We start from the raw sequence: 12,749 nt of genomic DNA on the forward strand, positions 1-12,749 counted from the left end.
CAGCCTCCGCCCTGCCCTATTTAATACCTCTTTTTGTCTCACCCTAGACCTTGTACCAATGATATGGAAGGCACAGTCCATAAACATATACTTGACAAAACTGGCCGCGATAAGCTGATCCAGAGGTCAATAAACTAAGGCCCATGGGTTAAATCCAGCCTAACGCATGTTTCTGTAAATGAAGTTTTAGAGGAACACGGGCACATCCCACACAGTTTATGTTTCTCCATGGCTGTTTTTACATTAAAATATCAGAGTTGAGTAGTTGCAACAGAAACTACATGGCCCTTAACGACTAAAGGGCCATTGCAGAAAAAGGGCCATTGCAGAAATGGACATTTCTGGTCCATTGCAGAAAAAGTTTCAACGGAGCTAATATATAACGCACGAAAAGAAGTTGAAATGTTTCACTGAAAAGATTACATTAACAGGTATAATTTTAAAATCTTGAATCTATTTTTAACAAAATAATTGCACAGGTACAAAATAAGGGAAAGTGGACTTTACAGCCATTCATGTAAAAATAAACAAACTGTGATATTGGAAACAGCTACTAGCCTCCCCAGCCAAATCAATAGAATTTATATATCACGCAAATACCTTATTCTAACATCTTTTCTAGAAAATCCAGCAGATTTAATTTACCTTCAGCTCAGTATGAACCAACAATGTGAAGGGGCGAATTTATCAAAGCTGATGAAATCTGAGGCTTTCAAGAATTCTCAAGAATTAGAGTATCCAGAGCACGATGGGAGAGGCCGCTGTACCTCCCACACTCAAGGGGTACACAGCTAAAAATGACCTTGAGGAATTAGGGAGAGCCTCTACGTGGCGAGCCCCATCTCTCAAGGGTTTTATACCAACTCTGCACACCTACAACTACTGGGACCCGCAATATTCCAGGGGAGGTGGGGGGGGGGTCCACCCCGGGTGAAAGGGCAGCTACTTGTCCCTAATCATTGGGTTCCATGACATTTTATCCTGTCTCTTCTTTAATACTTTAGAGATTTAATGTAGAATACATTAGCGTCTATTCCTCCGGGTTCATGCCTAGTTGAATGCTTCCAAAAACTGCAATTCCATCACTTCCTTTGGGAAGGTTGTTCTTGACTCTACTCATTAAATAGTTGAGAAAGTTTCCTAAGTCTAGCCAGAATGCCCTTGATTTGAACCTCTAAAAATATAATGATAACAACAACAAAAAACACTTCTCTTAGCATATGATTCTTCTATACACCTAGAAAATGGTCATACTATGATATTCCAAGAATTTCAGTTCCACCATGAGCATATCTAACCTGACATTCTAAATATATTTGCCAAGCTTGTCTTACTTTTTAAAAATCTGACAGTGAAGATAATATGCATCCACAGTGCTGAGGGAAGAAAGGCTTAATAAAACTCACTACAAGACATTTTAAAAATAAAAATTCCATATACATTCCACTAAATATAAATACTACGAAGAGTACTGGGTAAGTGATCAAGTGTTAGTACTCAATCATAACTACTAATGCTCTAGGTTGGTGGGTTTGGCACCATACACCATAGAACTCTACATATTCCCCAGTGCCCTCTGAGACGCCAATAAGGGAGCAGGGCGCTAAGCAGTGAGAGATTCTAGGCCCTTCCCAGCTTAAACCAGACCTGCTTTACTCTGTCTTACATGCCTAGTTTTTGCCTAAGATCTTATTTTTACAAGTGATTGTTACAGAATTAAAAACACATTCAAAATAAAGTAAATATAGTTAAAACTTTTACTGAGGTACATAAATAGTCACTTTGCACAAAGTTCTCAGTTTTACTAATGTCCTTATATTTACCTTCAATCCTGGTGTGCCAGGCTGACCTGGTGAGCCATTACTTCCCATCAAACCCTACATTATTAAGCAGGAATTTAAAAAGTAATGTAAAAAATATATCTATTTTAATATACTAAATTCATTTTCAAGTTACACATTCTCATCATAAATAAGAAATTAAAATATAATACAATATTTGGGAAAGTTTCTCATACACATCTAAATAAAGGATAATAAAGAATCAACCTATGCAAGGTAGCACGAAGGCCAGCAGAGTCCTTGTTATTCTGTTGCTCAAAGAATCTACAAATAGCACAAATTACTGGAGAGCTAGTAAAAGACAAATGTAAAGAAAACTTTATTTTTCCTACATTTTTTCTTCTTTTTTGTCATGATGGCTAAGACTTAGGTTTCTTCATAGACGTTATCGTGATCAACATTATTTATAATTTCTTTTTTTGAACAATATTTTGAAAGATTTACAACCTAATAAATTCTCTGAATAATCTCTCTTCAAGTTACAAAATGGCCATATTTTAACCATATAATTCAAAATAAGACAATCATAACTAACCTAGCATCAAGGACCTGATTTATGTTTACTTTAAATGTTATTACATATACTAAAAACACTTGCTTCCTCTTAAACATGGCAAAGGAAATATGACGACCAAAAAAAATAATTCAATTAACATCATCAGAAAACATAATCTCAATATGTTCATATTAAAAATGCCATGTTATCACTATTATGCTTTACTGTCAATTTAGGATATCATTGCAATTATAATATGTAAAATGTACTAGTTCATAGAACAGTGTAAAATATATTAGGAATGTTAAATATAGGTATTCTTGAAGTTCAATAAAGTTCTATTCAAAACTTTCATTTTTCTGGAGGCTAACTTAGATACTGGTAAATAAGCAAGTTTAATTTATTACTTCAATGAACAAATAACTTGGTAGTGATGGTGTATGCAGAGGAAGAATATTCCATATAAGAATCTTCTTTTAAATCTCTCTATTTACTCTGACATGCAAAGTTCAGCAAATCTTTCAGCAAGCACTGAGTAAAATATCTGCTTTTTTAACTAAGATAGTTAAATGTAAACTCATAAACTCTCAAACATGAAAGTGATTTCGTTTATTTAAAGAAAAAGCTATTATAAGCAGTTTGATTCATATACTAAAATAAACATCATTTATAGCAATAAACTTATAAAACTTCTATGTAATTCTGCACACACCTAACAAAATTTTCATAATTTCTAATATCAAACTCATATGTCTCTTCCACTTTCAAAACTTCCAAAATAATTTGTTCACTAATTTAGGATCTTCCTATACTACCCCTTCTGAATGTATTTGGCATCATTTGTACAATAAATTTGTAAATTTCTGAAAAATGGAAAAATAACATTAATTGAGCTTTAGACTTTTTCATGGTACTTAGTACTTTTTTAGTGAATATCTAGAATATTTGTTTTCTGGTTTATCTACAGTAAGGAATCTTGATCTCTATTTGAGTGGTCAACTTTTTGAGAATCAGAAGAAATCTACACTCTTCTAGAAAAATGGACATAAACATAATCTTTCTCACACAAATGGATGGAATTTGTGGACCCCCAAAAACACATTGCTGGATCCCATCCAATTTTCTGAACTCCAGAATGAAAATACCTAGTACATAGTAACAATATTTCAAACATTCTAATAATAATCACATTAACATACAGGTATCCCCGGAGCTCCTTTTTTTCCTAGTGGTCCCGGAGGCCCAATTTCTCCCTAAAAATCAAATACAGATAAGATTTAATATCAGATATTATCAATTTATTTCCAGGAACTTCCTACCAAAGCACTATGGAATAAAAAATCATTATCAACCATCCCAATTTTTCTTTATTCCCTTAATCTACTGTAAGAAAGGAGGAAGGCAAGGCTGAAAATTCAGAAATCTAACACCTTAAAAAGAAACATCTAACACCAAAGATTTGGGTCAAGGGTCTGTGGAATCACTAAGTCAAATATTATCCTTAGGAAATCAGGTGTGACACTTGCCAGTGTTTCAAAGGAAGACTACCAGTTCACAAAGAATTGATAAAGTGAGGCAAAAGGAAAAAAAAAATCAAGAGAAAATTTTCTTATTAGAGGTTAAGCGCTATAATAGCAAACACAAACTAATTTTAAAAATTAGGGCACAGAACGACAGCATTTAGACTTCAACTTCAGGGACTGTGGCTGATTATGTGCTCCAAAGGAATCTCTGAATCCAGAACAAAAACCCCCTGGAAATAACATTCTCTGGGAGAAAGTGCTGGTCTTATAAGAAGTAGGGGAGGTCTTCAAAGGTCCCTCATTTGAATAAAATACACTCTGGGTTGGGCTATAACTATGATGATTTGAAACTGTTCAGAAAGCTTGCCAGAGGGGGAGATTCAGGAGTCAGTGGGTTGGGATTGTCTGAGAGTGGATGCTCAACTCGGGGAAACTGACTATTGGGCCAGCCATGGGAAGAAGCAGAATTTTCAAAGGGGAATGAAATGGTACCCATGGCTGCCAGCAGGTGGCAGTTCTCCATGCCTCAAGTTGGCTCACAGGACTTCCATCAACTAATATGAAGCAATGAGTTCATAATCAACAAAAAAGAAAGAGGAGGCAGCAAGCCACAGACTGCAAGTCAACAGGAATGTGAACAAACTGCAGGTAGTAGATTTTCAGAAACAGAATTTAGAACTATATGTGACATCTTTACAAATTAAAAAATGGAATCAGAAAGACTATTAGGACTGAAAACAGAACAAGGAACTATTAAGAATAAATAGATGCTATTAAAAATTAGAACTAGAAATAAAAATATGACTGTTTAATTTTTTAAAATCAACTGATGATTTAAACAGCAGATTAGACACAGTAAAGGAAAAATAAATGCACTGGAAAATATGTCCAAAAAATTAACCAGAATGTAAGACAAAAATCAAGGATATGAAAATAAAAAGCTATTCAGAGATATAGAAGACAAAATTAGAAGGGATAAAAATCTATCTAACTAGAATTCCAGAGAGGCAACAGAGTGAATGAAAAAGTAGTAATATGGACATAATGGCTTAAGTTTCCTAGAGTTGATGGAAATAATTTCACAGAGCCAGGAAGCAAACTGAATTCCCCCCAAGATGAATAAAGAGAAGTCCATATCTAGATACACAGTAGCAAGTTTTAAAAACACTGAAAACAAATAGGATACCTTTAAAAAATCCCAAATGGAGAGACTGCTTACAAAAGAATGGTAATTTGCATCAAAGCAGATTTTTCATAGTTAACAACAGAAGCCAGGGGATAATAGAAAAAAATCCTCAATGTGTAAGAGAAAATAATTGTCAACCTTGAGTTATATGTCCCACAAAATTATTTCTCAAAAACAAGAGTAAAGATATTTTTAATTAAATAAAAACTGAAAGTTTATTACCAAGATAGCTGTACTAAACGGACTTCTAAAGACATAGCATTTCTGGAAGCAGTAAAACTACTCCCAAAGGAGGGTCTAAGAGCACAAGATAGAAAAGCAACCAAGTAAAATAGAAAGCATATATGTAAATCTGAATTAATATTATCTGTATAAAACAACAACAAGAAGTAATTTGTAAGTTCAAAATAATAGCCTCTGAAATTATACCGTATTTGAACAATTAACTATTACCATGGATGTGGTAAAAAAGGTATTCTATGTGAAGACGCATCACCACTTTGCCCTTTTAATAAGCAGATCCAAATCTTTCAACTTTTGTTAATACTTACCTTTTGTCCCATTAATCCTTGGTTTCCAGGAAATCCTGGGATTCCCTAAAAAGAAATAAAGTAGATTATTAATTAAAATATTTATTCACTGTATCCTTAGAAAGAATAGGTTATAATTGGATTTTTAATTTGAATAATGCATAATTTCAAACATATAATCCACTTAGAGTTAACACTGCTACTTATAATAATCTAATTTGGAAAAGGAAAAATTTAAGAGAATCAATATTAAATGACCATCTATTGATATTTAAAGTTATAAATAAGGGCTTTCAAAAACAGAAGCTGAGGCTATTAACCTTGGTTCTTCTTTCAGACCAAGATAAGTGACAAAATAAGGATATTATGAATAATGCAAATAAAACCCATCAAATCAGAGTTCAGATTCAGTACAACAGTTCCAAGGGCTCCATAGTATCACAACTGTAATTAAAAACTAATGGGTCAATAATTTACTCCAAACTGAGCCTTGAAACACCCAGGAACATAACTCCTTGAGTAAAATATGCTACTCTTTCTCCTAATGATTCCCTTGCTGATAAAATCACGAAGAATATGTAGACCGCAGTTTGTGGAAAGAGAGAGAGAGAAAAAAATAGAGAACTTTTTCACATGGCTCAACCCAAACGTACAAGTTCTCTAGCAAGATTCAGAGGAAATTAATGTGAATTGTATAAATTTGAGAATAACTTTTGCATATTTATTAATGAGAAAGCAATTCTATTCTCAGCCACTCAATGCATTTACCCAAATGATCATTTATCACCCAAAACAGTGATAGTACTAATCAATTTTCATTTCTTATTCATTCTCCATAGCTTTTTTTTGGTATGATTCTACATGTATGTAAATTTTTTATTACTATTAGTTTCAGGTGTACAAAACAATGTAATAGTTGGACATTTATACCCCTCATAAAGTGAGAACCCCCTCCCCCCCATCCATTATCCCTCTGACATCACACACGGTAGTTACATTTCCACTGTCTCTATTCCTTATTTAGCTCCTTCTTTGATGAAACTTCAGATAAAATAATTAACATTTGCCTTTGTGTGTGTGTGTGTGTGTGTGTGTGTGTGTGTGTGTGTCCATGAGCTGGAGGGAAAAGGAATTTGAAAGACAAGGAAATTGGGCCCCATCAGTATTTCTTTGAAAGCTCTCTCCGTCATCAGGGCTTTCAAAGAACAACAGTATTCTCCTCAGTAAACCAGGCAGGTAGTAGAGATGCCAGTGTCAATGAGATCAAGTATCTTTTATTACAGGGAGAGCTTGCCATTATTTTGACTTTCACATCTTGACTTTATTAACACAATACTGCTCAATGTATTACCCACAATTATAGTGCAAGACATGAGCACATAGTTCTAGTTGTTAAATCCACTTGAATCGTAAATTGTGATTCAATTTGATTCAGTTTGCCTCTATTCAGTTTGCCAGGGCACTATACCCTTTGCAGACAACAAAGTTGCATGTGAGCAATGACTATCAACAGGAGCTTGCAGTCTAGTTGAAAACACAGGTTTTATAAACGTACTTACTAGATAATAATATAAAACATATAAAAATGTAAAGTAACATTATAAAGCATGAGCACAGGGCACTATAAGCATTCTAAAACACAAAGCATAAGTAAACAAATTGAGTTTTGAGTATAAAGACAATAGAATGATATGATATATCCTTATAGGCAAAAAATGCATATTCCCAATGCAATCAATTAAGATCAATATTGTCCAGAATAAAGGTTCCATTTCAATGACTATGGTTCAGTATGAAACCACCTGTAACCAAATCCCATTCAAGTATACACACATTCACAAACTCACTATAGGTTTAGATCAAATTGTGAATTTAAATAAAATATTTCTGTAAAATCTTACCAACGTGGCCATATACTGTTCTATGCTGAAACTGATACATCTGTGTCGATGCAGTGTCCCTTGGCCCCAAGGATCCCTAACGGAGTCATGCAATTGCCCATGATACTGTCTGACTTGAAAAGCTAAAATTGTCGCTTCACAGAGTCCTTTATTACTTAGGGTTTCATCACTATTCAAGTCTCTATGCCTTTACATAATTTATAATCTTACGTAGTAGAAATTAGTTACAGATATCCCGACTCTACTCTTGTTTCTAATGCCAATCTCAGAGTCAATGAGGCTATATCTTCACTCTGGGAAAACAAAATAGAGTTATACCTAGGCATCCCTGAGCAACACCCTGGATTCCACCTCCCAGGAAACCTTGAGAGCCCCCACATTCACTCCCAGGATCTGATTTGACACCCTATTATCTGAGTAATTCTAAGACTGATCTTGGTCTATATTATGACACAGCCACAAATCTTACATTATTTCAATGTATCAGATATTGAGAGTATTTGGGGAAGATTCCAGATTAGGAAAAACAGTTTGTTTTCCTACTGTCTTTCTTCTTAAATTAGTAAACAGTAAAATACATTTCATAGATTTGAGAAGAAGTTATAATATCTTCTATGTCCACTTACACCAAGAATTATTACTTATTTTATAAAAAAACAAACAAAAAATATGTAAAACTGCTTAATATTAAAAACAAAATGTAAAAATCATTTATAAATTCAATTTTTGACAAAACTGACACCACAAGGATGCATAGAATAAAAGACTGTTGAGAGACAGGTTAACCAGAAGAACTGAAATCATTCAGCGCTATACCCATTAGTTAATAAAATTATCCTAGATAACATTTTCCTGGGCTCCCAATAAATTTATTGAAATTGACTAAACTTTGCCAATTTTACATTAGCAGAAATATCATTCAAAAGCATTAGAAAGTTACCAGTATTTTTAATCCAAAAGTATTTAGTAACAATTACTTCATAGAGCAAATATTTTTCCAAGCAAACTCTTATATTTCACTTTCAGCCTGTGTAGTTTTGTGTTCAGGCAACTGTGAAATGTATAAGACAGAAACAAGTATTTTATTTAGTCAGATTAAAGGGCCATATTTCCTCCAGTTCTGTGATTTCACTTTGGGTTTGAGTAGAACAAAAAGTCAACTGGAAAATTCTCCATAATGTTGTGGAGGAAAATGTTGCCCTGAAAAAAATGTTCTAGAAGTGTCCCTGTAAACATTAAATATTGCTGTGTAACAAACAACAAAAAAAATCATTAACAATAGATATACATAGTTTAGAATAAAGTGATTGATCCATATTTCCTAAAGACTACTTTATAATAAAGGAAGTATGTCCATGGTACATTACTTAGAAAAGACAAAATATCACTTTATACTTTCTTACATGTAATGAATGCTGTATCTAATTACCCCTGAAATTAGAGTATCTTGAATCAAATCTGCTTTTAAGTAATACAATATTTTCCATGTACTAGAAACAGACCTAACCCATTAATGGCATTTTTAAATCAAAATTTTCAATGTAGTGGTAGAGATGTTTAATATTACACAGTTATCAAACTATTAGAAGCATAATATATGCATATTTTCTTCTATTATATCAAGAAATTATTTGTTCATTCCCAAATATTCAATGAAAGAAAAACTCATGTTGAAAAAGTATTAATAATAGCTACACAGATTACAATGATTATAATATTAATAAAAAAAAACATAGAAGCAGAGGCAAGTAGTTAAGTTTAGATTCTGGAGTCAGCCATTCCATTATGTAGTGGCTAAATGACTCCAGGCCAGTTATTTAAACTGAAATCTCAATATACCACATTAGATATGGAGAAAATAATAGAATCTACCTCACTGAGTTGTATCAATTAACTGTCATAAGTGCTTAGTTCAGTTCTGGCACTGCAATGAATGGATTTTCATGACTGTCTTTTCATACCACTTCCCTGACCTTTGAAAGATGCAAAATAGATGAAGTCAATTATCTTCCAAGTCTCAAAATTTGTCCTTTTCTCTCCATTTTGAGGATGTCTTTTTTTTTCTTTTGTCTTTACACCTTGTCTTTTTCTGCCCTCGTTTTCAAAAGTCTCTGTTGTATCCAAGATAACTCTGGCAAACTAAGGCTTCCCACTAGGGGGCGCAAACATGTTGGCATTACCCCTCACTAATATTACCTTTGCCTTTTAATGTTTGGCTTACTTAGATAACACAAAAATACTATAATGACTTTTGCTTTTTAAACATTTTAAATACACGTTATCACTATTTTTTTCAGAAAAGAAATGTCAAAAGTTTCAAATATATTTGCAGTTGAAACCCACAATGATTTTCAATCCATTTTTTTTTTTAAATTACACAATGACAGATCATTATGAATGATGTACAAAAGATTACTCTATGGTAAGGTAACTCTAGAGAGAAGTAAGTCATAATCATAGCTGCCAGACATAAAAGAAACCAATACACACGTACTTGCAATAAACACTTAATAAGGAAATTACCAGTTTTACTACCCCCTTTAATACTTAAATACATTTTTACTACTCTTTAATCTTCAAGGGGAAAAACAGTAATCTAATTAACATTGAATGAATTTATTCTCCCTAGGTTATAAACCAGGACCCATATGAGACTGGACCCAAATTACCCAATGTTAAATAATTTCAATAGAAAATGCATTGGTAAATATTCTTGGGCTACTCATATTTATATACAACAGAAAATGTTACCAGTTTGACATAATAAGTTGTAGAAAGAGACAAGGGATATCACGGGAAAGAAAGCTATCTGGCAGCCCTTTGCAAAGTTGCTTCATGTTACTGGCATTTCTTGCCCTAATCTAAAGGCATTTATGCATTTTTTTTAAAGCCAGAAGATATTCTACATGATTTGCAAACGTCTCATTTTTCAGGACAAGACAAAATGACAAATATTTAGCAAATTAGGGTTAGAGCGTGAGCTCTCAACAAGGTTGCCAGTTCAATTCCCGCATGGGATGGTGGGCTGTGCCCCCTGCAACTAAAGATTGAAAACAGCAACCGGCCTTGGAGCTGAGCTGCACCCTCCACAACTATATTGAAGGACAATGACTTGGAGCTGATGGGCCCTGGAGAAACACACTGTTCCCCAATATTCCCCAATAAAATTTATAAAAACAAAACCAAAACCCAACTTAAAAAAAAATAGCAAATTAAAATTACATACCTTAAAACCCAGAGTAGGTTGAGGAGGACAGGAATAAGAGACCCAGGGACAGTCTCTGCACTGTCATATCATGGAAAAGTCATATAACTGCTCTGAACCCCAAAATCCAGAACAATAACCCACCCCTTTACATCAGCAAGTAAACTGAAATCATGTATGTTGAACACACTACTGAGTTTAAAGGAAAATATGTATTTAGATATATGTAAAACTAAACACCAATTTCATTTGAAAAGTTCCAAAGTAATATCAGAGTCGTTCTAAAACGAGCTCTGATCCTCTGAAAACCTAATAAGTGCAGATCATACTTTTGTGGGCACATGGAATGTCACTATATAACTCAAAACAGATACGGTGAATTTCTCATTAAGGAGAAAACTGAACATGGATTTTTCAAAAATCTTTATAGCTGACTCAGTTGCTGAGTAGAAGCTGTACAGCATTTTCCTGATATCTGAAAATTATATGAAATTTCAAAAAAATAATACATTTCATCAAATAAAAATATTTTAAAACACCAAATAAAAGATGAAGCTTGTTTGAAAACAAATTAATCATTTTTTAACCTAAGTTAATTTACATGGTAAAAAGTAAATAACCAGTTATTTGAAAATTATATCTAAGTTGTAATCTTGTGTTTTTTATTTATAAACTTGTATTTTGGAAATATTATGTAAATACTATTATATCTAAACCATTGCATGATTGGGTAACTCAACCCATTATGAACTGTTATGTTTATATACTGTATTTCCCCATATTTTCTATTGAAAAATAATGAGATAGACTAATAAGCATTCACTAGAAAAAAAAATTGAAGGGAATTATATTAGTTTTCTATGGACCCATAACAAATTACCACCCATGACAAATTACCATGATAAAATAAACAACACAATTTATTATCTTACAGTCCAGCATGGGTTTCCCTGGGCTAAATTTAAGGATTGGCAAGACTGCACTCCTTTCTGGAGTCTCTAGGGAAGGACCCATTTCCTTCCCATTCAGGTTACTGGCAGAATTGAATTCCTGGCAGTTGTAGGACCAAGGTCTCCATTTTTGTGCTGGCTATAAACTGAGGGCCATTCCCAGTTTCTAGAAGCCACCACATTCTATGGCACATGTGCCCATCCTTCATCATCAACATTAGCCATGGCCAGTCAGGTCTTTCTCCAGTTGAATATTTTTTATTCATTCCTCACCCATCTTCTTCCACTTTTAACTATTTGTGATTAGACAGCCCCATCTCAAAGTCATTAACCTCAATCACATCTGCAAAATCTCTTTGCATGTATATTAACATGTTCACAGGTTCTGAGGATTAGGAAGTGGATACCTTTGTGGGTATCCACTAATGATGGAGAGTCATTTTTTGTCAACCACAGAAATAGTATCTAATATCCAGGACAAGACGGTTTCTATGTTAATTAAACTTCTCCAGGACATTAAAAAAGTGCAGATCATCTAAATTAAAATTATGAGGCCATAATAATCCTAATAACAAAATCAGTCAAAAATAATGTCTAAAAAATAAATCTATAAATTGATCTGATTTGTTACTACAAATGCAAGTGGCTTTACTATTATTTTAGAAAATCAAATATAGCAGTGCATTAGAACAAAAGTAGAGCATGATTAAGTAGGGCTTGTTTCAGGATGCAATCAATGGGTATTCAACAGTAAGAAATATACCCGTATATTATGTTCATGTAAGTTACTATAGTAACATTTAGAGGAGGAACAACACAAAATCATCTCTAAAGATACATTTTGTAAACTCATCATGCATTATTTATTACAAACTCTTAATAATCCAGGACTAGAACTTAGGAAACCTGAATCTGAATCAATGGGAAACCAATTATAAACATCAGACTTGGTGAAATACTAGACATTTCTACTTAAAATTAGGAATAAGATAATAAAGCATAGGCTATGTTTTGAAGAAGTAATTTCAAATACAACCTTTCTGAAAAATATTGCATAAGTATGTGGGAATATCTATAACATGAATAAGAGAGGTTACATGAAATATACCCATGTTAT

General features: G+C 33.3%; 1 protein-coding gene across 1 annotated transcript in view; it reads right to left on the reverse strand.

The window, feature by feature from the left end:
• The window catches only part of COL21A1 (collagen type XXI alpha 1 chain), a 155,696-nt gene that overhangs the window by 15,499 nt on the left and 127,448 nt on the right, over nt 1–12,749 (reverse strand). Inside the window, 3 exon segments of the mRNA XM_033093680.1 lie at nt 1,824–1,877; nt 3,537–3,590; nt 5,598–5,642. Of these exon segments, the coding sequence (XP_032949571.1) occupies nt 1,824–1,877; nt 3,537–3,590; nt 5,598–5,642 (153 nt within the window).

This window comes from Rhinolophus ferrumequinum, chromosome 3 (genome assembly GCF_004115265.2).
Source record: "Rhinolophus ferrumequinum isolate MPI-CBG mRhiFer1 chromosome 3, mRhiFer1_v1.p, whole genome shotgun sequence".
NCBI lineage: Eukaryota > Metazoa > Chordata > Mammalia > Chiroptera > Rhinolophidae > Rhinolophus > Rhinolophus ferrumequinum.